At 36.5% G+C, this 25,626-nt stretch overlaps 1 protein-coding gene across 1 annotated transcript; it reads right to left on the reverse strand.

The window, feature by feature from the left end:
- Positions 1-4,379: 4,379 nt before the first annotated feature.
- LOC104906355 (mRNA-decapping enzyme subunit 2) lies at positions 4,380-23,712 on the reverse strand. Its single transcript, XM_010695096.4, has 8 exons — positions 23,551-23,712; positions 17,683-17,834; positions 16,753-16,880; positions 11,515-11,610; positions 9,278-9,430; positions 8,107-8,210; positions 7,957-8,024; positions 4,380-4,835 (listed from the first exon to the last, which is right to left on the reverse strand). The coding sequence occupies exons 1-8, from the start codon at positions 23,628-23,630 to the stop codon at positions 4,651-4,653; spliced, it is 966 nt and encodes a 321-aa protein (XP_010693398.1). The 5' UTR covers positions 23,631-23,712; the 3' UTR covers positions 4,380-4,650.
- Positions 23,713-25,626: the final 1,914 nt, after the last annotated feature.

Raw genomic sequence — 25,626 nt, forward strand, 5'->3', positions numbered from 1 at the left:
CTCGCGCACTGACTCGAGACCCACGCCCAACTCTCGCTCGCACACGCTGCAGCGCTACTCGTCGCACAACGCGACGAGGATCTGAGAAGGCGCGGCGAGGGAGACGAGGACAGGGAAGGACAGATAGAGAGGATAGCAACGAGAGAGAAGAGGAGAGCAGCGAGAGAAGAGGAAAGCAGCGAGAGAGGAGAGAGAAAAATGGGAGATGACGACTGAGGGAGGAAGGTGAGGATTTTAGGGTTTCTAAAATTATTCTCCTCTTCTTTTCCTTTTTATAACCTTCTAAAAGTGGTAAATCTAGATCGGGTAAACTCGGCTTAACTTTTATAAATCCGAAATTAACCCAACCGACTCGTATTAATATTATTATATTCTTATTATCTGTAAATAATATTAAAATACCTTTTTATTAACTTCTATAGATTTTCTTAATTAATACGAATTAATTCTCAAAATACGGAGTATTACACCTATATCTAAGGCACCTTATAGAATGGCACCTCCTGAGATGAGTGAGTTAAAGACGCAATGCCTCCTACCATCCTACTTGGAGATACTCCATGCGAAGTCACTCAACCTAGTGAGGTAGAAACTTCTTCTGTTGTTCCCCACAGTAGGTCTAGTAGGACCATGTCAAAGAGATATATTGATTTTCTTTTGACTGAAAGTTCTAAAATAACGATTTTACAATCAGAATAACTACTAGCTACAAAGATGCTTTGGATAATCAAGACTCCGAAAGATGGATTGAAGCCATGAAATCTGAAATGGATTCCATGTTTGAAAATCAAGTATGGGACTTGGTTGATTTGCATGATGGGTAAAACCCATTGGATGCAAATGGATTTTCAAGTTGAAAACAGACAAGGATGGAAATATTAGTGTTTTCAAAGCAAGGTTGGTTGCGAAAGGTTTCAAGCAAATTCATGGTATTGACTATGATGAAACCTTCTCACCAGTAACCATGCTGAAGTCCATTAGGATAATCCTTGCGATTGCTGCCTTTCATGACTATGAAATATGGCAGACGGATGTCAAAATCGCTTTCTTGAATGGGTTATTGAAAGAGGATGTGTACATGACATAACCTCAAGGTTTTGAAGATCCATAAGATCCAGGGAGGGTATGCAAGCTTAAGAGTCTATTTATGGACTAAAGCAAGTATCAAGGAGTTGGAACCTCATATTTGACGAGGCAGTCAAGAAATTTAGCTTTCTTAGAAATGAAGAGGAATATTGTATACAGAAAAAGTTAAGTGGGAGTAGTATTACTTTTCTGGTCTTGTATGTGGATGACATACTTCTTATAGGAAATGATAAAATCATGCTTGATTCAGTCAAGGAATGGCTTAAAAATTGTTTCTCTATGAAAGACTTAAGAGAGACAGAGTATATACTGGGAACAAAGATCTATAGAGATAGATCGAAAAGGCTAGTTAGGCTTAGTCAAGAAACTTATATTAATAAGGTTCTTGCAAGGTTCAAACTGGAAAACTCCTAAAGAGGTTTAATTCCCATGCAACATGGCATTGCACTTGACAAGACTCAGTGTCCTTCGAGTCCTTATGAGATCAAGCGTATGAGTAATGTTCCTTATGCTTCTGCAATAGGATCCATTATGTATGCCATGATATGCACTCGATCGGATGTTGCATATGCTTTGAGTATATACAGCAGATACCAGTCAAATCCAGGAGATGTGCACTGCATTGCAACGAAAAACATTCTTAAGTACTTGCGAAGGACTAAGGATAATTTTTTGGTTTATGGTGGAGATGATGAGCTGGTTGTTATTGGATACATCGATGCAAGCTTCCAGAGCGACAAAGATGATTTCCAATCTCAATCTGGTTTCATATTTTGTCTCAATGGAGGAGCTGTGAGCTGGAAGATCTCTAAGCAGAGTACCATCACGGATTCTACAACAAAGGCTAGCAGTAGATGCAGCAAAGGAGTTGTTTGGATAAAAAAGTCCATTAGTGAGCTTGGTGTAGTTCCCAGCATTGAGAATGGCATTGAGTTGTACTGTGACAACAATAGTGCCATTGCTCAGTCTAAGGAACCTAGATCGCATCATAGGTCTAAATTAAACATGTGCTCAGAGAATTCCATCTCATTCGAGAAATCGTTAGTAGAGAGGATTTGAAAGTATGCAAGGTTCATACTGAGGATAACGTAGCAAATCCTCTGACTAAATCGCTTGCTCAGCCTAAGCATGAGTGTCATACTAGGTCCATGGGGCTTAAGCATATGGGAGAATGGCTTTAGGTTGTTTACTTCATGTTTACAATTGTAAAGACATTTATTACGCTTTGAAAAGTTTATCAAGAAAATTTCGCTCTTATTTAATTGTTTGGTTTAGTATTAAATAAAATGTCAAAATAATTTGTGTTTGAAATAGGATTATAAAAAACGTTTTGATATTGGAACCTTATAATGTAAACTAAAATCACAGTTTATTTGAAGTCCCTAGTCTAAATCACTAAATTGAATTGGACATAAGTGATTTGTTTAATAGACTGGTGTATAATTAATTGATAGCGCAATTCCATGGGCTTTAGAAACATGGAGATGTCTAATTGATTATATGGATGTATACTTGATGCATCGATACTTGACCTAATTAAATTCTAAAAGTAGAATTAAGTGACTTAAGGAATTTAACCTTTCACTCTTGCCTTCAGACAAGTGAGAGATTGAAGAAATATGTCCTTAGATTTCCCGACAATTACTAATTACAAAAGGAATTATTATAGAGATAATAAATTAGGTTCATTTAGTAATCACATGTACTTGCTAGAGAATAAATGTTGGTTAGTAGGACAATATTCATTGAACCTACAACTAAGTTAACCTAATCCTATAAGGTCACATATTGTAGTAACTAATTGAAATAAGGGAACCGGCCAATAGGAGAAATTGGGGTTAGGTTAGTCTCTCTCTAAACCTATTCTCCTATTATTATAAAAGTTTATAATAGGAGAGTGGAACAGAGTGTTCTTTTTGTCAGTAACTTTCAAACTGAAAAGAGAGAGAAAAACCTAATATTTCCCTTTGGAAAATCCGACCACCCTCCCTAAAAAGCAAGAGAGTGAAATATGTTCATCCTCTTCCGTTCTAGCAAACGTGGGAATTCGATTGGTTCTCATGGACTAAGTAGAGGGACATCAATTGTTGTTCTTTGATCTCTGGTACTTGCAATCCGATGGAAAACACACTACAAAGGTTGTACATTCTTTTCATTATAATGCGATTCATTTTTATGTTATGCATGCGATCTTGTGATAGATGTTAGGAAATTTGTTTATGAAAATTCCGCTATATGTTCATCAATATTCCTACATATTCTTCCCACTCTCTTTCCCTTTCCTCTCTTTCTTTATTTCCTTCTTCTCCCTCTCTGTCAGTTCTTCTATTTCTTCGCCATCTTTAATCTTCACGAATATATTTCCAAACCAAATTTCTTCAAAAAAAAAAACCTTTTTTAAGTTACAAAAAATGAGTTTGAAAGCTTAAATAATTTCCCAAGTATCTTCAATATTCAAGATAAAAAAAATAAATTTTTTTTTGGATTTCACCGAGATGTGAGAGTAACAAAGTGTTGATAGTAACTACTTAAAATTGTGATATCTTCTACAGAATTGTCTATAATTCAGGAATAACTCAAATCATATTTATAACTGAATTTTGTAAACTGCACATGCTTTTTGCCATTAGATGATGTTCTTTTTGGCTTAATCTTGAAACAAATATTGCGTTTTAAATAGTAGTTGCGTTTTTGGACAGGTCCGTAGTGCACATGGTCCACTTGAAATCATAATCGAAGCTTTGTTGTGCAACTCCAATGAATTATCTATAATTTTGATTTTCACATTCTCTATCCTAATTTTAATCATACACTCACCAAATATATTCTCTCTTCTAACTTTCCTCTTCATCCCATGTTTTAAATTATTATAAACTATTAACGAGTGTAAATAATTTATATATTTTAACTAAATAATATTAGAGAAAATTGATTTGTTAAAATCGCACCTAACTATTTAATTGGTAATTTGTTAATTAATCGAATTCCAAATTGGTTAATACTATCTATTAATATACGTAATCACATACATGTAGAATCACGTATGGGATAAAGGTAAATGGGCTTTTGGAATCCTCGATCGAAGTGTGAAGCTCACCACTGAGTCACTGACTACTAAGCAATGAAGTTAATTAGCTTTAGATATTGCAAATTTTCAGTTTTTGACAACTTCAAGTGTATGAGTATTCAGTAGCGTTATCACTATTTGGGATCGAGCTTCGTATTACTGATTTCCGTTTTGCCTTTTCAACTTTCAAGGTTACCAATAACTGGAGTCAGTGCCGTTCACCAGCTAGGTTTGAACAATACTCCGTTTAATTCACGATATTCTAAAAATCAAGTAAAATGACACTTTGCTAGAAGCAAAGATTCACAAAATGGACAGTCTGTCTTTACTTTGACGGAATTCTATACATTTTGTACAAGTACCTAGAACTCCTGAAAAACAATGTACAGAAGCATAACTACCTTAGATAATTAATATGCACCGCTTAACTCGATTATCATTGCCGCAGAACATGTGAGATGTGAGATAACCTTCATAATCAAAGCCATGCAGAGCACTTAAGCAGAAAATCCTGATTCCATGGCTTGTAAGATTGATTGCATATCAAAACTAAATGTTTTAAGGCTCTTGCCAAGGCCTGTTTCAGTAACATGAGTATCAGATACAAACTTAGTAGGCTGACTATCAACCATGGCTGAGCTGCTTCCCAAAGAACTATTTTTGGCCTTCCAAACACTAAATCCTGCAAAGCACAGATCCTGTTGTATCAGTCACATATATAGTACAATAAATAACACAAACAGGAGCATCAACAAGCACTCTTCAAATATAAGTACCTATTCTCCCGATGTAACAGAAGAAAAAGAAAAAGGTAATCGGTTTTTACAGAGTTAGCTTGCAGAAGTAACTCGAGCAAGAGAGAGACTAGTAAACAGTTGCTCCAAAATCATCATGTATTGCTGTTATGTTTCTCAACTTTCGTTAGCACGAAACAACCATGAATTATGCACTAGGGTGCACAATGTTCCTTGTGCACCCCAAGAACATACCATTTATATAAAAGAACATGAACTTTTTTCAACAACTTTTCAAGATAAAAAGAACACACAATTTAAAATTAAAGAACATATGAATCTCCAACTATAAAAGAACATAGGTCGTAATAAAATGAACATATTATAAATGAACAGCTAGGTTAAATTAAAAGAACATACCTTTTAAATTCAAATTTGGATTAAGGAATCTCGCCAACAACCATTTCTTTAAAAAAATTAAAACAAGTTGCAAGATTTAAGGAAACACATCTTTCTTAAAATCATACTCTTAAAATATTAAATCTACATCGTTTAGCACAGGGTGCACCATCCTCTACAGGCTCTTGAGTACATGTTCCTATTTGCGCCATATAAGTGATTTTTGAAGCTAACTAACATTATATTAGGATCACAGTATCCCATTTCCAACGTGTTTCTACAGTTAAGACACTGAAGTGATATCTTGGATTGGTTGAATGACAAAACTGCGAAAAGTTTCATGTTCTGTCAAGATTGGCGGTCGATATCTTAGTCATCCCCAATATAAGTATCTTAGGCTACAATTAGAGTTGGTAATCAAGTGATTGATTTTTGTAGAGCATCACTAGCTCACCAAGTCTAAGAAAACCGTGCAAATGCTGATTTGCTCACGAGATTAGTCAGTCCCTTAATGACGTGAAGAGAAAAAAAATTGAAATAAGGCCATTTATTAAACATAGTGTATTTGCATACGGTTTAAAATCAAATATATATTAGCTAATCATAATAAGGAATATTTTCAGAACAAGAAGTAAGATCCACAAAATCTTACAGTTCGTCCGATACTTAAGGTAATGGCAAATTGTTCATGTTTCTTCAGTTTTTCTCCTCTTAAGAAATTTTTTTATGGCATGTTGTCCATGTTCTTTTGAATTTTCTCATATGTAGACTTTTTTTGAATGGAACTCCCATTTATGCTTATTTGTAAATTTTTCTAAGGTAGTGTTTTGGAACTTATATATCATTTGAAATTTCGGATTTGAAATTATGTACTTAAAATCATTGATTTTATTCAATAATAATTATAAACTTAGTGTTTGGCAAACTTTTAGAATCAAAAAAAACGAGGCATGTCAAGAAAAGGAAAGAAAAAAAGAAAGTGACAAATGTAGAAGAAGACCTATTCTCATTCATCTTCACCAATCTTCTCTCTTCTCACCCCCAACAATATTCTCATTTTCAGTATTTCTCAAATACATGTTGATACTTTGCCCATCACGATGAATAATGGAATACACACAAGTGCGGGTAGAGCAAAGTCACCAGAATAGAATCTCGAAATGACAAGATTTTCGTTGCCAATTTGAAATTCCTTATCCTACGACTTCTAAAATTGTTTTAAAATTTGTGCCTAATCCAAATCCAAAATCTGATGTATTCCCAAACGATGTATTAGAGTCAAATTCTGAATTTATGATGAAATCCGAGAAACCAAACAAACCATTACAGGTCTGTCTGTTAAAGTATTCTGTTATCAAATTTTAGTTCTCATTAAAACTACAAACAAAGATATGGAAACCAGAATAAAGTGGTTTTCAATTTTTGGTTGTCAATTTTCACAATCAAAATGATCAATAAAGTATTAATAACATTAAGTTCATTATACCATATTTATCATCACAATTTTTTTAACCAATATGTTATCTTATGAGCGTATAGATATGGAGCAGCATATAATTTGAAATAAAAGAAGCCTGATTTCTTTAGCTTGAGTGGTGTTGTATCATCGTGATTTTGCGTTTTCCAATTATTGTAGTTATAAGTGGTGTATCACTAATATGTTTGGTTATGTTTAGTCTTTTGATGTTTGAGACAACTTTAAACATGACAGCTTTTAATAATTAATTTTATTTTTAAAGTTATAAGCTGTGTTCCAAAAGAAATAAAAAAGAACATGTGACCAGTTAACCTCCCTAAAAAACAGAGCCTTATTCAAAATTTTCAAAGGGATAAAAACTCGAGCGCAACTAGAGCCTCAATCTCGAGGCGAGCCGTAAAAACATGTATTAGTCAAGGTCCACCCGAGCTTAGAAAAACTTAGGATTTGGCTCACCTAACCCCTAGTCCATACCTCTTTTGCTTTCCCCATAAAAGGCTTATCAGGTGTCGCGTAACCTTCAATTGCTGAAAGTGATAGAAAAAGATTGTGAAGCAAGGCCTTGAAACCTCACAATATTTTGTTGGCACTAGTTAGTCTGACACTTTTTAGAAACACTCTGACAACAGACTGGAGAAAAGAAAGAGGTCGACTTCGGCAAGAGAGGAGGGAGGGGTGGTTTAGCAAATTTCAAACATTTCTTTTGTCCACATCTGAACTTATTTCACTTCCTCTTCTCCTTTGTAGTGGTTTTTGGGTATAAAAATGAGTGGTTCGACTTTCAACACCACCAGCATCTCAACGCCTCACAAAGGTTGGCTCATACATTTCCAAAATACCAAGACATTTCCAACTGGGAGATGGCAATTTAGAAACGTTCCATTCTCCCTTAATAAATTTCACGGACGCTACCCATTTCTAACACCTCAAAACGCTCAGCAGTTTTCGTGCTTCAGAGTTAAGAGGTGAAGAATGCTATCCCTCTACCATTATGACCATCCAAAATCCATTCGATCCTTCCGCAAGTACATTTTCCGAGAGCTGCTCCGTCAACTAGTTCACAGCCTAACTAAGGGGTGCTTCATAGCCTCATAGTTAAGAGGTCAAATATGCATCATCTGACGTATAATCCCTCCTGGTCTGTACAAGAATATAAAATAACTTGAAAGCCTAGAATGAGAATAAAGAAGAACCTCTGTGGGAAGCATCAGATTTTGAAGCAACTGGAGGTGCATACTTTGAAATCCATGCCTTTAACGACCTGCAAAGAACATAGAAACACTAGAATATATAGCATACTTGGCTAACAGGACAAACACACAAGGTATGCCAAATAAACTCACTTTAAAAATGGAGTAACCATGTAAAGTTTAAGGCCAGTGACACTACGTGATATCACATCATCACTTGCGGCTTGGAGATCATCTAGTCGATGCCATGCAATTTCCTGAGCACAGAAAATATTAGTCAAACGAAACGAGCACTATACGTGAATTCCTTTATGCCCCTTTAATATTCATAAAATAAAGAGAACAGTACTATATGAGAAGGGTATATGCTAAGACTGGGTGACATATTCTATCTAAGTCATAAGCTGACTTTCAGAAATAACACAAGGGTGACTGTCAAAGAGAAATGGGGTGGCTATTCCCAAGAGTACAAGGTCACTTGCGAAAATTATATATTGGAAAAAATGCTGCCCCATTTATGACCACTCTATTATATAATTTGATGTTCGATCCTATTCCACAAAGATTGAGGTTTTTATTTGTTAGGTTTTATTCCAGCCCACATAATTTGATTGCTTCTCATTGGGTGGGACCGTGGGAGTTCACATCATTACTAGGATTACAATTTTTATGAGTTCAGATCTTCGTAGAATATGAATTCCTGAAAATTGACAGTCAAAACAATCCAAAGTCAACTATATGCCCACATAGGCAGGTCATAAGTTGCATTTTTTTATAGTATACCCGGTGAAAAAATAGACTACAGTGAGCGGGGCTCATTACATAGCCAACTAGGACTACAGGGAAGCAGCTTACAGTTATAGCATAAGCCGGCGGCACGGCGCCATTCCATGGGTTCTGAGGGCCTGACCCAAAGCATCAATATTGACCATAACAAATTTTTTCTTCATATCCAAATGTCCTAAAATTGATTCTTTTTGCAGAAACAATCACCTTCCCAATAGCCAAATCACGTATAAGAGAGGAAGAAAGAAGATGAAACTACCAATAAAACCAAAGTAAAGGGACAGCTAGCCCCATGATAAAAAAATTATCCCCCCTCTAACTCCAAAAAGGTGGGAGGATGTATGCTGAAGCCTGAAAGAAGTAAAGAGAGACTAAAGAAGGAAGAATTATATATTATTCTGCAGTTAATGTGCCTAAAGATAAAGATGTAAGCCATTACAATAAGCTCTTCTGGAAGAGCATGGGAGAAGGGCGGGATACCTACAAAAGATGATAAGAATTTGGTCTCTGAGAAAGAAAGAGGAAAAGAAATTCTTACACTGATCTCCTTTTTGGTAAGTGGCGCAAAGGAAGTGTCATCTTTAACACCAGCAACTATATAAAGGCGCACCCGCTGCTGCCCAAATATAAGTTCAATGTACTCATCTTTGTCAAGAAATTCAGACACATCAAAACCTGTTTCCTCCAGGACCTGTACCCATCACAGAAACAATGAGCACTAAATGACAACCAACAAACAACAGTGTCAAACAGAAACAAAAGAATAGCACTCTTCTCCACTCAACTCCCCTCCCCCCCCCCCCACCCCCCAAAAAAAAAAAAAAAAAAAGGAATATCCCACTTCCCCTTGTATATTCTATATTTCAGTTTCTTCCTATTTTTTCTTTCTTCCCAAAGCAGAGCTTTAGGGAAGAATAGAAGATACATACAGTTAAAAGAAATCTATTCCAATTTTAATATTTCAAATCCTGGCTATGCAACAAGGGCCTCAGAGCCCACGATGGCTACGCTTAACATATCACTGGAAGAACCCTCAGCCAATCAAATCGAGAGTAGTAATATTAGGAATTATAACCTGAAGTATTTTTCTTTTGATGACAGTAATACTTCTTTCAAAGTCAATTCATTTGATCTACCTGACTTGTTTGTTAATGATACTCTCTGTATCCCATAATAACTTGAACACTCGTCAGACACAAAGTTCTACGTGGAAGCTTGTTGGGTTATCTATTATAATTTTGATAGTAAAATGTAATTAATAGGAGATAGCAGGGAAATTTTATTGTTATTTTAATGAAGCAGTATATGTCAAATGAGATATTAGGTCCAAAACGAGTAATAAGAAATAAAATTGTCTTTAATAGAATTGCCGAATGTATATCGTTAAATCTAATCTGCCAACCATATTTATAGAGGCAAAACGAGATAGTGGGTCCAAGTATTTTCAATATGCTTGGCAGATTAGATTTAAAGATATATAAACCAAGCATCTAAAATATGGTAACAGATTTGATTGAAAGATATACTTTTCAGTACATTATTTACATTTTGTGAGGCAAGCAGAGGTTTTAACATTTAAAGTAGCTAAAAACTAATGTTCTGTTAGAAGTCAATTTTAGAAGTGTCAATATGCATAATGGCCAAATGGATTGTGGAATCGATGCGATAACACAACACACTATAAAAATGTATGATTTTGAACACAAGTTATACTTTTCTGCAGAGAAGCAATTTAGAAAATGCTTTGCAGAAACTTATGATGGGTGGAATATTAGGAAAATAGATATATGGAACAAAGCTGCTCTCCTGAAGATTTTGTGGGCTATTGACTTTAAAAGGAGAAGTTGCGGGTCCAATGGATCCACAGTTACTATATTAAGAGACACTCTTTATGGACTGCCTATTTCTCTCAATTCTTTTTAGATGCTCAGGAAGGTTTTGCAGGCCAGTGATATAGTTCACCAGCTTGGAGAGTGGACTGTGATGCAGAAACATCAGAGATCGTCTGTCAGAAAAACCTATCATTTGCTATTGGGAGAAAGGAGAAGAGTTATTTGTAACAATGGTGCAGCTCCTAAAAGTTAGATTATCCTTTGGCTAGTTGTTCAGAACAGAGTGCTCACTTGTGATAGGCTGATTCAGTGCAATGTCAATTGCAATACTGTTTGTAGCCTTTGTGATGTTGCTGTGGAATCCGCTCAAAAAAAAAAAAATGTTGCTGTGGAATGTTTAGACCATATGTGCCCTTATTCTGCTGCTGTGTGGTGTACTGTTCTGTCGCTGTTGGGTATTCAGAGGAGGGCCAAGAGGTTCTCAGGGGAAGTGTTGTTAGCTCAAAAAATTTGCATGAAGTCTACTGCTCGAGCTTAGTTTGTATATCATGGCGTTTACAGAGGCAGTGCACATCATTTGCTGCAAAGAAACTCTAAAGTGTTTTCTAAAACTATTTGTACTCCTTCTCAGATGGTAATAGACGTAATAATCACAGTGTTTTGTAGATGCAATGAGGAGATAGACATTTATTGTTGCTGTAAGTAGTTACTGGGTGTTTGTAGTCCCTGGTACCGCACATTAGGTGTTGTGTTTTGTGTGTAATTGTACAATCTTACTTTATGGTGATATAAACATTATTTGCCAAAAAAAATTGCTTTGCAGAATGGAATTTAACAATCTTTACATAGTGAGCATGTAGGAATGGGCTTTATTTGATTTCGTAAAGCATACTATTTATTGAGAATAATCTACACTAATTACAAAAAAGAAGGAAAGATGTACTTCTCTGATGGCACATGCATGATCTTCCTCATCCTTATTCTTTTTGCCCCGAGGAAAACTCCAGCTGGTTCCTTTCCAACCTTTAACCAGTAAGCACTGTGGAAGATTATATGTCCTTGTCAAACTTACATATACTAATAATCTATATATTACTAATATCAGTCTGAACGCTATAAAATATTGCATGATAAAATGACTATGCAAAAGCCAACATCAAGTAACCATGTTTTGGATTTATTTTTAATTGCAACTAGATTCTCAATTATTGGATGTATTGTCTTGTCCAAACCCATGGCCCCCAAAGTCATAATGCAACCATGCCTACAAATACAATACTTCACGAACGAAAAAAGATTGCACTATAGCATTTATAAAATTTCAGCATATACAATGGATATAAAGTTCCATTGAAAAACCATGGTAATAGGTGGAAATGTGGAATTATAATTAACCTATTACAGTAACCCTGAGTAAATTGCTAATTAAAGCTCAAAATGTCCCTATAACATGTGCCTTAATCAAAGGTGATTGTGATACAACGCAAATCTAGTCAAGGAGGTGATATCATGTTCAAGTTACACGTTGAGCTTACATTGTACCAATATTAACATAACCAAGAGACATCCAACCCAAAATCGATGACCAATTGGTGAAGTAGCTTTGCTAGCATACATGATAACACCTATACCAAATAACTTCCCTGTATTGAACAATTTACTCACTAGTCACTATAAAGAGTAGGTTAATAGTTCAGATATTGCAACTCACAAGTACCAAGGATATGATTGATTTACTTTCAAAAAAAAGCAAAACAAATAATTAATTGAGAAGTACATTAGGATTGAGATAAAGTGTTCAACAAAAGACCACCCATGGACATAAAGAAATTGAGTTGAAAAATAGATCGCCCACCCAAAACTAACCCAGATGGCAAGTAACAACTTTGACATTAGTTAATAGCATCAACGCCTCAAAGGACTATAAAGTTCAAACTATGTGTAAGCACTTCAACAACAACAGCAACCAGAACCAAAGATATTTGCCATCTTACCCCAGCAACCAAAGCATTTAGGGTACTCAATTTAGAATACAGCCAAGACAAATTTTTCACTGGTAGTTGATACGTCAGAATAGAAGCAAATGCTGGCATGGGAGTCTTTTTTTTTTTTTGACATGGGAGTCTTCATTCCCCACATGAATCATTAGAAACACAGTTCGGGCATAATTTTTTGCTTGAAATTTAAGTTACCTGAGTCCCCCACAAGTGCACATGATCAACAATAAACCACGGACATAGTTGTTACATGGTAGACTCTAGGGTCATAGAGCCTAGGCCTGAGACGAGAAAACGTTGATGGAAAGAAAAAAAAAGGATATAAAATCTACACATTGGTTATTTTTAACAATTTAAGTGCCTAGATAAAGTGAGGCCCATATTTGCATGAAAAAAAAGGATAATTTAGATGATATGACACCAGCTATGGTTTCAGTGAAGGGAATCTAAAGTAGAAGGGAGGTTTTTAAAAGTGCTTAGACAAGTGGACAAAATCTATGACAAAATATCATTGGGTGCAACAACATTAAAGTTGGTCTAGTACTTCATCTCAAGTGATTTACACAATATGTACTCCCTTAGTTTTATACTAGTTGCAACGATTTGACTTGCACACTTGGTAACAAATATATGATCATTTATATCTTTGATTATCTATTAGTGACAATTAGGGAAAGTTGATATTTAGAAATGTAACATGAGATGAATCCAACATCTCACATAGAAATTTTTGTTTTATGTATTAGTCAAAATATTCTAATCAAGGTCAACGTATGAATACTTCCAAAAGTTAAAACAATACAACAAATAAAGACGTAGGTGGTATTAAGTAAAATAGCTTGAAATATAGTTTGATCCATAAATAAACATCATATATACCGTATCAATTATCATACATTCATACTTTGTTTTCAAAAAGACTAAAAAGCTATAATAAATTTAATTAGCCACGCTAAGGTGGGCCTCCTGAAATTAAGTTCCTCAAGCGCCTTTGAGAGGAAGCATATTGAACTGGAGTCACATGCCACATCAAGGGTCAAGGATGACAAAGCATGATTTCAAGTTCAGCATGGAACACATTAGCTTATGTCACACATGTATTGATCCACATTGGCCTTACATTGACCGTCTCAGTTTCGTATCTACCACATCAGCCAATAAAAACTATAACATCTCACGAAATATTCATCCCATAAGCTGAACAAATGACAAGTATCACCTAAGTGTCATACATCAGGCAAGTTGATATTTTCCTGAAGCAAACACATGGCAATTTTCTCAAATTATGACCCCATACTAAGGGGTTGCATTCAGGTTTGATAAATCTATGTGATCATTTAGATATAAAATTCGCTTGAAGAAGGACAAACTAGAGCTCCACTTTACAGAAACTTTCTCATAGCACCTACGGATGCTATATGGCGTGGAAAATAAGGATTAAATGTAAAGAGGTAAGCAACTAGAGAAAACCTGAGAACCTAAGACAAAAGCGGCATTATGGGAGGAAAGAGATATCAACACATAGTCCAGCCTTATATACCTTAAGGATTAAATCTACATCTAATGTAGAATTTCTTACCTTCTTTTAAGAAGGTTACACTTACTATTTGCATGCATGTATTATGGCAAGTGAAGACTGGAGAGAGCCAGAGAAGTGGTGTTGTGTGGGAAAAGTAAGAAAAAGGAGGACAGAAGTAGTGTCGTCTGGGTAATGTAAGGAAAGGTTGATAGTGACATCTTTTTTAAATGAAAAAGAAAGGGGAAGATGGAAATAAAGTGGGATGGGTTGGAGTACAACAATAATAAGTCATTGCCAAAAATGGATGAAAGAGAAGTGTGTAGCTAACTTAAAAGAACGGACAAAAGCAGAAAACAATAACCAACTTAAAGGAACTGAGGGAGTATTATCCTGATTTAGATCAAAAACAACTAAAAGAGAAATCTGGAAAGGATATGATTGATCAGAATCCACTTAAAAGCAAATAAGAAGTCCCAGAGGACAGGGGTGAGCACAACATAGTAACCGATGAAGAAGATTTATAGAAGTACAAGAAATAGTATAAGAACGACCAGAGGCAAAATATCCCATACAGATCTGGATAGTGGTAGAGATGATGCTCCAAATCTCCAAATATTTATAGACGTATAATAGCCAGCACAACTCATTTTCATGATGATCTAAATACATTCGTGAATGCCCTTTATTTTTTGTTTGTTTATACATTACTTCATTCATTTTATTATGATTACTCATTTCCCATTTTTGGAAGTTCCATATCGATTGCATCATTATTCTATTTGGTAATGTGTTCTCATTACACATCTCTTATCACATGTGTCCCCTTTGTTTCTCTCCCTTTATCTCTCTCCTCATCACATGGACTCCTAACTCCTTAATATGTGTGCCAAACCCCAATGATGCAATTATAATGGAATGGAGAAAGAATAAACTCACAACCATAGACCGAATATTTGAGCACTTAAAATTGACCTAAATCCATAAAGTGCACATTTTCCCAAGACATACCCAAATCAAGGAGTCAGAAGTTGAAGAGGTGTTAGAGAAGAACATTGCAAAAGAGATGGCAAGTGTTAAAGAGGGAGCACGCCTCAAATGTTCCCTTCATATTTTCATAGTTTGAAGAACAACAATGCAGAGGTGAATCAGTTCCTTCTCCAAACAATAAAAAAGGAAAATCAATTTCACAAACACATGCATACATCAATGTAAATCCCAAGTAGCATGATTGTCCAAGCTATGAAAAAGGCAATCACATAAGCTATTGCAATCAACACTACTAAGAGTGATGACACAAGGACGAGAGATCTAATCTAAATCTCTGACTTTCCTTTTCCCCATACTTACATCATGGTCGTCACATGATAGGTTGTGTTAGTTACAAAAAGCCCAAAGAAGCTGAACAAGAATCAATTACCAAAACCGACTTGTGTGGAGTTCAAGATCTAGACACCTGATACTAGTTATCAACGTTATCATTTATCAACCAATTATGCAATAATGACCATGGTCAATATTGACAAATTAATTTTTCCTTGATGGTCTTCATTTACGCTATTGATGACCCATTCTTGTTTCTTAAGCAAAAAGTTTGGAATAGAGATTACCCCCTCGTATGGTCTTTCATTATGCAACTTTATTCCAAAATAGTCAAAGAAGAGAATTTGCGTGATGATCTCCTTAATTGAGATTATCCTTTGTGCCCATAAAGGTAGATTTGAGGCATTTATTAATGTGATTTCAACAAGTTGGCCGATTCTGTTAAAGAAACGAATGTTAATGTGGCAATTTCCATAATACCACACCACCAAATTGAAATTTGAGAATCATCAATGGCTTCATCACATGAAAGTCAATTAATCTAGTTAAAAGCAACTATAAATATCATGGTTCCCTAAAGTTAATCAATGCAAAATTAACAAAAACAAACTGAAGCCAGTAAATACACAAATATAAATAAATATATAACCTAAACTATGAACCATCTTATCTTAAACAGATCTGTTGATATCAGAGTTGGCATTTTAGGAATCTAAACCAAAGAAGAGAATGGAAAAAAAAAATCCAGAGTAATTTTTCCGACGACATCATTAGGAAATTCTTTTTATTCATATTAGCACTTTAGATGCCTTAAATCTTCTTTTCTTTCATGTGGTTCATAGTTCGTTCCTTCATTGTAAACATTTCTTAATATCAGTTTCCGTATGACAGCTGATAATCTAGTCTAAATTTGTAACAATTTCCATCAAACAATGAACAATCAAAATAATTGAAATATTTAGGGTATTCCATATAATTTTATTATAGCCCATGAAGCATCATGTGAGAAATGTTTCAGAATTTGGCAACTGGAGTGTGAAACCACATGTGGCAACTTAAAATCAATATAATGGCTTTATCTGACATCAATTTCAATGTTTGAAAACTGCACATAACTGCCCTTTCACAGTTATAAGAAACTTTACAGTTGTGTGAAGGTTGTTTGACCACAAATCTTCTTGGCTTTGCACCAGCTAACAGCTTAATTCATCTTACCATAGGACAAACAGAAGACGTAAATTTAGATAGGCAAAACACAGATAAAGAATAATGTTACTCTTTCACCAGATGATAAGTATAAAACATCAACCTTCAAATAAAGTGAATAACAAGTCATGGACATTACCTTTTCATACGTTCGGTCCAAAATTATTGCTCCGGTTACAGGAACCCGGACCTTGTAGGAAGTAAAGTCCTTGAATATATCATCAATATGAGGAACATAGGGTTTCAGAACCTCACAACTATTGAACACTAGAAGGGTTAAGTAAAAGCAGATGTTGATAGAAAAAATCGAATATATTAATAATTGCAATGAATGTCAAAAATTTAGACAACCCCCTCATCCACCCAGAACACCAGTGTAAACTATTCAAGATCGTTTTTTCATTTACTTAAATCTAGGAACACAAAAGCACTTTTATAAGCATGTCTTGAACATGGAATTTAAACTCGGCCGTTACGTAACGGTCGTTCTGTAACAGATTTGGAAGTTGTCGTTCAGAGAAACCCCGTCATGGAATACTGCGGAAAAAACACGTCCTTTTCACCACGTCACATAACGGTGACTTGCCATGTTAGAGCGTTACTTTTCCCGTTACGTACGTTCTTTTGATAGAATTGACAAAAGACAAAGCATAGATAGTAAGAAAAACAACATGCACACACTCAAGAAGGGAGAATAAATTAATGTGGCTATTATGTTTGGATGTATATGAGTTGTTTCATATATTATGATGAAGAAATACTTCTTAAACTATAAATTTGCAGATATGAAGTTAATTTCCTTATGTCTGAACTTTTTGAAAAAATTCACAGGGCGTTAGACACAATTCGTTGCATACATCTAACACAAGACGCTTCCGCAATAAAGTGACCGCTACCGCAACCACGACCGCAATCGGACCGCGTTTTTTCTATGTTCTTGAATAATGATTAAGAAGTCTATAATTTGCTTTCATGTGCAGAAGCACCAAACTATACCAATGGTCATGAAACGAGAAAACTGATAACTAATTTTCCCTAAGGAAATGCAGACCGAAGAATTTAAGGATACTTAAAGATGTGAATTCCTTGAGCGTAAATGATTTCAAAGATGGATTCTTCTCGACTGTATTATCCTCATAGAACCAATGTGCATACTCAACCAGAAACAAGATTCTTTCAAATGATTGTTGATCTTCCTTGGGAACATTCAAGACAAAGCGACTGCACGAAAAAGAAAGAATATTAAAGAAGAAACAAGTGTTAGGCAGCCAAAAAATTCTACAAATTGCTTTCCACTTGTGGCTTAATCATTGTCGAACCGTCAACAAGGTATGCAGACAGAAGCATAATACGTGCATTACAGGCAAACTTCAAAGCAAGCCTTTGTTTACATTCGCAAAAAAAGCATTAAGCTATTCGATACATCAATGGATACCCCAAACACTTAAGAGAAACAAGAAAAGTAGATCCTAAGTCATTGCAAAAAGAATCAAGTGTAATTTAGTATGACTTGTCCAAAATTCAGGAGATGAAAGCAAACAATGACGAGTGAGTAACAACACAAATGTTGAAAAAATATGTTCTCACCCACGTGATGCGCTATGTAGCACGGGTACTTCTTTAGGTCACGTACTCGTACCCGTGCCCGATACGATACGTATCCTGTATGGGTACGCGTACCCATTCCTAAAATTTTCAAAATCTTGTCATTTTCCGTCCCCGTACCCGAATTTGTACCCGTTCTCGTATCCGTCTATGTGCAACCTAGGACTCATGTGTTCCCCTCAAATTCATGGTCGTCAAAAGACTACACAATTATTTGGACAAGCAGTTGATTCTAACTTCAAATGATACTTAACAAACATATCTTAACATCCCGGTATGCGGAATTTGTTCTAAATCTCATTGGTAACTCTAAGATAAAGACAAGTAAGCTCCATCACTTATTTGTCATGTTGATAGTGTAATTTGAGCTAGCAACGTAACAAATCAATCAGTACATGACTACATAGGTAATATCTTTAAACCATGGATTAATACATTAATTTCAAATTCTTAACTTGTAAGCCGTACAAAAGGAGCAAAATTCTATAGACCAAGATCAACATCCTTGACGTCTCTTAAGAGGTAAGGAGGTTTCGACGAAGCAAATTCAATTACAAGGGGAAACATTTTCGTGCTCGTGAATCGTGACACTCGTAGATAGAAGCATAAGATGATTAAGAGCACAATCAAATAAATAACCCGTATCCCAATTAGTAATGTATGAAGTTCTTTTGTTCTAGTCTTCTAGATAAAGAGCACAAAAATGTTTAATACAGAACCGTTCGAAACATTTTTTTTTTTAGTATATATATAAACCAACATACTCGTACTTTTTGTTTCAATATACTACTTAGTTTTTTCCATTTTTTAGATGGTCCTACTAATTTAATATTATTCATGTAATATACTAATATATTCTTGTTGGTACAAAATATTTGAGTCTCTCTCTCGTATTTTAGGGTTCCTAGTGACGAAAAACTGAGTGTTTCCTTTGCGTGTTCAAATCCATGACTCTAACTCATTGCCCCTTTTTGGTTGCAATTATACAACCTCCCACTGGATACTCGGTCTAAGAAGATGTTAGTACCGTTGCTAGCAAGGTTGGTGTGGTGATGGAGGTGGAGGATGATGTTCTAGGATGGGATAAATCCCGGCGGGTACGTGTTATGCCGGATGTTACTAAACCTATTCTGCGAGTGTACAGTATTCGTAATAAGAGAGGTATGATTACTAGTCTTCAATTCAAATATGAACGTCTCTCTATGTTTTGCTTTTTGTGTGGTAAGTTGGGACATATGGATAGAGATTGTCCTATGGATCCAAAGGAGGAGGCACATGAAATAAACAATGGGGGTTGTAGTTACGTGCATCTCCACGGAAAGGGTGGGCCGAAATGATGCAGATAAAGGCTAGTTGTAAAATCCTTGTATTTTATGGTCAAGCCTTCCAAATATTTGAAGGAGGACCTGGGTGGAGGGTTTACAGGGTTACAACCAGCAGGGGAAGGTTAATACCCCGTCGAAGGGTAATAATGGAGGTCGAAAATGGATGAGGTTAGCTAGGAAGGATGGGGTTCGTAGGGTGATCATGTGGGAGATCCTTCCAAGGAAAAAGGGGGAGGAAGGAGGACATCAACAAGGAGGACATTCATTTAGGGAAGAAAATTATCCTAAGTGTTGAAGCTTATGAACAAGAGGCACGGGTTGGCACGAATCGACCCCGCCTATACCAATGAGTCTATTAAAAGCTTCAAGGGGCTGGCAAATAACCCAACCCAATACCCCTGTAGAGGGAGGCCCTGTCTCTTATATTCTTATCGGAGATGAAGTTAAGTTGTAGTGAGATGATGAAGGTTAAGAATACGTTAGTGGAGTATGACAGAGTTGCAATTGATAGTAGAGGATTGGCACTGATGTGGAAAAAAGATACCGGTGTCTCGTTGAGATCGATGTCTCTTCATCACATTGATGTAGTTATCAGGCTTAGGCGAGGGCAAATGGAGGGTCACAGGGTTTTATGTTTGGCGATAGGTTCATAACAGGCATATCTCATGGGTATTGTTCATAGAGTTAGACGTTACCTTGGATGTGTATGGGTGACTTTAATGAAATTGCTATTGATTAAGAAAAAGAAAGGGGGTCGGGATAGAGCGCAATGGCAGATGAGTAACTCTCGGGCAGCCATGGATGCTTGTGTGCTTCGAGATATTCCGTTTACAGGGTAAGATTTTACTTATGACAATGGTCAAGGAGAAAAATGTTCAATGCGCTAATACAGCTTGGTTATGTTTTTTTCCTATTGCCCTCCTTCACAACTTGGATAGAGAATGGTCAGATCATGCTCCCATTAAGCTTATTCTTAAGAGTGGTTGTCGGGTGAAGGAAGAAAGAAGAAACCCTTTAGGTTCGAGCAAATTAGAGGTGGACCATGAAGGGTGTGAGAAGGTTATTCACGAGGCTTGGGTGGGGAGTGGCCATGAGTTCGAAGCATTAATTTCTCATTGTGTTGTGAAGTTGAGAGAGTGGAGTGAGAAGGAATTTGGTGTTGTGTTTCGGAATTCAAAGAAGAAAAGAATTCGATTAGCAAAGGTGAACTTGGGGGCTCTTTCGGCAAGCCAGATGCGTGAGAGAAAGAAGCTTATTAGGGAGATTGCAGAACTCACTCACCACGAAGAAATTTATTGGAGCCAACGTTCGAGAAATCCATGGTTATTTGTTGTGACCAAAATACAAGCTTTTTTCACCAAAAAGCTTCGAATAGGAAACCAAAAAACTCCATAAAATATTTAATTGATGATGACGGGGAGATAAAAGAAGGGAATGAGGCACTAGGTGTGATTGCTAACAATTACTTTACTTCTTTAATTACTTGTGCTTCTCCCAAAGGTTTTGAAAAAAGCAAAGGCGTTGGAGGGAATTGAGTGCAAAGTTATAGACGCTATGAATATGTCTCTTCGAGCCCCGTACTCAAGTGAAGAGGTTGTTCATGCTCTCGAGCAAATGCATCCTCTAAAATACCCCGGATGGAATTTGTCTGTTGTTTTTGCAAACCTACTGGCACATTGTTGGGCACTCTGTTATTGCTATGGTGCTTCACGGATAGCATTATGGTTGCCTCTGAAATGTTTCATCACATAAAAAATTCTACAAGCAAGTTCGATGACTATGAAGTTGGATATGTCAAAAGCATATGACCGGCTGGAAGCTGTTATGGGTAGGATTGGGTTGCATGCAGCATGGATTAACCGAGTCCTGCATTATGTGACTTTTGTGTCATTTGAGGTGCTTGTGAATGGGAACCGGCTCGAGAATTTAGGCTGGGGAGGGATATTCGGCAACAGGACCCACTGTCCCCATACCTATTGTTATGGGGGTACTTGTTGTTCTCACTTATTATTGGCAGATGATAGCATATTTTTTCCTCGGAATCTACGGAAGAGGCGAGTGCTATCCTTGATATTTTAAAGGTTTATGAGCAAGCTTCCAGCCAAGTGGTCAAGTGATAAGAAAACAAATGTGTCATTTAGTAAAGGTGTGAAGATGAGTCGGAGACATGAGTTGGCTACTAAATTGGGAGTCCAAGTGATGGATGATCATGCAGTTAGGACTCCTAGTTGTGGTTGGGAGATCAGAAAAAGTGTTTACTAAGAATGTTTTGGAGAAGGTTTGGCAGAAAATCAAAGGGTGGAAGGGAATTAATCTTTCTAAAGCAGGTAGGGAGGTCCTGATTAAGGTCGTGGTCCAATCTATTGTACATTGTTGAAGGGGCTAGAGAAGGAGGACCAAAGCTGGTTTTTGGACGACGTTTTCGGCAATGTGGAATGCTAGAAATCGATGGATTTTTGAAGGGGAGGCTTGTGACCCACTGGATTCTTGGCGGTATGTGTGCAAGCTTGTGGAGGATATGCACAAGCCTAGCTTACCAGGTGGTGCCCCCCTGGGTATGTCAAACTCAAAACATACGCTGGGTGTTTGACTGAAATTGGTTCGTGTTCTGGAGGTGTGGCTTGTTATAGTGCTGGTGGGGTTCTCTTTGCAGCTTGCTTGCAGGTGGTTGATCAGTGTGATGCACCAACAGCTGAAGCTAAAGCTATCTTCTTTGGTGTCCAGATTGCGGTCTAGTATGGGCTCACTAAGATTGTGACGGAAAGTGATTGTCACAAAGTGGTGAATGCGATTTCGTCTCATGAACATGGAGGAAATAATCTCCACCTTGTTATTGATAATATTATTCATGCTAGTCGTTCTTTGGATGTTGTCGTTTGGAAGTTTGTTAGGGAGTGTTTGGTTCATATGATTCTATGAGGTATGAGAATCAGCAAAGCTTACCTATTGTTTGTTTTAACAAATTGATAAATTTAAAACTCATACCTCAAACCCATAAGATATGGGATTTAGAAACTCAATGGGGGAGGTGGGTATGGCTCATAACAATACCTTTAGGTATCAAACAAAAGAAAAAATTTCATTCCCAAATAAAATCAAACACATGGTATTAGGTATCAAGTTCCAAACCTATATCACATTGGTTTTTATTCTTAATTCCAAACCCATAACACTATGGAGACGTTTGGTTCATATGATCCTAGTACAAGGTATGGGTTTAGAATGAGCAAAACTCATACCTAGTGTTTGTTTACAAAATTTATAGACTTAAAACTAATACCTCAAACCATAAGGTATAAGGTATAAGGTTTAGAAACCCAATGGGGGAGGTGGAAATGGCTCATACCAATGCCTCAAGGTATCAAATAGAAGATAAAATTTCATTCCCAAATAAAACCAAATACATGGTATTAGGCATCAAGTTCCAAATCTATACCACCTTGTTTCATTCCTGATTCCAAACCCATACCATTATGTGAACCAAACACCCCCTATGAACCAAAAATAAGGTGGTGCATGCGCTTGCTCATTGTTTGCCATCGGTTCCGGGAGGAGGGTGTGGTTGGATAATCTTCCAGAGACAAGTATCCCTTGTTATCTTGTGATGTTTCTATGAATGAAAACTAGTTGTCTGTTGGGTTTTTTTCAAAAAAAAAAAAATCAATAGAATATAGAACAAACTTATTATTCTTTTTCTCTCCTGCTTATCTATTTCTCCTTCTACTAGTCTTCTCTTTTCGGTATGATGTGAACAAAAATGTTTAGAACAGCTCTGAAGATCACTTACTCACATTCAAAACCCAAAATAATAAACCATAAAATAAAATAAAACAAATAATAAATTATAAAAATAAAAATTGATTTTCCAAGTATAACTTTAAGTGCGTCCAAAACAGAAGAAAGCGAAGTGCGATCAATTGAAGCTGATTTTGAGTAGAGAAAAGGAGTAAAACAGAGAGAGGAGCAATAAGGAGGGGACAGAGAAAGAGAGAGAGTGAGGGAGAGACCTGCAGAGATCATCGAGGAGTTCTTGAGGAGGAAGGCCGTTCTTCAATGGAGCGCTTGAAGATCTGTGAAGCCCTGACATAACTACGGGCTCCCACTCGCCTTCGGTTGTGTCGCGCTGATCGATTTACTCACCCTTCCTTCTTTTAAACCAAAACTTGTTGCGAAGCCTGGATTATAGTTAGGCTATGTTGTTTTGGCCTAATGATTAATGGAACGGTTTTTTCACCAAATGCCCCGACAAATCACGAAATTCACATGTATCCTCTATGTTTTAGATCATTCACCATATAATTTTGAGTTTCCAAAAACGTTCACCAAATGCCCTTTTTTAACGAACGGTAACTTGTCATTAGCTTTATTTACCATTTTGTCGTTATTAACCCTAAACCCTAACTCTAATTTAATCTTGACCCTAATCTAACTCTAACCTTAATCCTAATCTAACCCCTAACCCACCCTCCCCACCCCTCCACCCCAACCCAGCCCCCCATCCTTCCACCTCCACCGCCAGTGCCCCTCTCCCTCCCCTCCACCGCCGCAGCCCCCCACCCCCTCCCCCCGCCGGCCCAGGTCCCGTTGATTTTGCCGGAAAAATGCATCCCAAAGAAACCCAAGCGCCCATTTATGCATACTCTCTCTCCTCTGTTTTTTCCAAAATCTCGACGCATCACCGTGCTCGTCCCACTGCAACACCACCCCACCTATTGTCGTCATTCGCTGACCATCGGCGTACCTCTGAGCACCACCTTTCCGCGTCCCAGCACCACTCTATCTCGCTCACACCTCCTCTCCTCTCTCGCTGCATCTATCACTCTTCTAGCACTGCTTGCACCACGACCTGTCACCCATAACAACCACCTTCTTGTTTGCCGGAGCATTGAGGTGTCGCCTGTAATACCCCGAATTTTAAAAAGTTATTTTATTATTTATTAAGGTTTAATATTATTTCCACTCAGAATTTTTTTTATGATAATGCGATTTTATTTGATAACTATGTTTATTAAAATAATAATTTCATTTAGTTTCTATTCATTTAACAAAGTTTAAAATAAATCATTTACTTGTTTTATTATTCATTTCATTATTTCTAATTAATTACTTTTTACATTTGTTATGAGCATCCTTATACTAATTGTCCATTCATAATTGTCCATCCATATAGTACAAAGCCCAAATGCCAAGTCCATAACCCATATGTTTTAGCCAAAAAGAAAAAGAAAAATAAAACAAAATAAAAAGATTGAAAAACGTGATTTTCACTCATCATTTTCATCTTATGTTCACTGTGCGGAATCCCATTTTCTTTTCCTGTGGCTGCTTACAGACAACTTATGTTCACTGTGATTTTATTAAATATGTTAGTATCTATCACAATTAGTAAGATAGAAAATTAAGAAAAATAATTAGAAAAAATTGCATGTTAAGTTATCTTACTCGATGTATCTCTCAACTTCCTTAGAATCACAATTGAATAAGACATATTGATACACTTGGGCCTGTGTAATGTGAACCATCATAAACCCATAGTCCTTCTTCTTTCTATTCCTTCCCTTTCCTCTAATAGGTAGCCCAATATTGGGAAATAATGGATTTGAGATACTAGGATCAACAACATTATCTGAAGGACTGTTTAATCAATTCATGTATCTTCCACATAATGCAACACATTCTTTAGCCAAATATCCTTCAGCCATTGAGCCCTCCGGACGACCCTTGTTCCGAACATCAGATTTTAACTCTCGGAGGTACCTCTCTATTGCATAATGCACCTAACTCTGACTGGACCACCAAGCTTAATTTCTTCCACCAAGTGAATTGGTAAACGAACCATGACATCAAAGAAGATAGGTGGGAAAATCTCTTCTAACTGACAAAGGGTTTCAACAATCTTAGTTTGCAAATAGTCGAGATCTTGGGGGTCGATAGCTTTCTTCCATATGCCCTTAAAAAATGCACATAATCTTAACAAAGGTTTTGCACCATCTTTGCTCAAAGTTGTCTTAATTGCAACAAGAAGCAAGTAATGCATTAGAAAATGAGCATCATGACTCTTATATCCAGTGATCTTCCTTTCA

This window comes from Beta vulgaris, chromosome 2, assembly GCF_026745355.1.
Source record: "Beta vulgaris subsp. vulgaris cultivar EL10 chromosome 2, EL10.2, whole genome shotgun sequence".
Classification (NCBI taxonomy): Eukaryota; Viridiplantae; Streptophyta; class Magnoliopsida; order Caryophyllales; family Amaranthaceae; genus Beta; species Beta vulgaris.

Coding starts and splice junctions, on each gene's coding strand:
- LOC104906355 (XM_010695096.4), bottom strand. CDS start 23,630: ATGTCAGGGCTTCACAGATCTTCAAGCGCTCCATTGAAGAACGGCCTT. Junction 11,611..16,752: donor TGGACCGAACGTATGAAAAG/GTAATGTCCATG, acceptor AATCTTCCACAG/TGCTTACTGGTTAAAGGTTG. Junction 8,211..9,277: donor TTACCAAAAAGGAGATCAGT/GTAAGAATTTCT, acceptor TTCTGTGCTCAG/GAAATTGCATGGCATCGACT.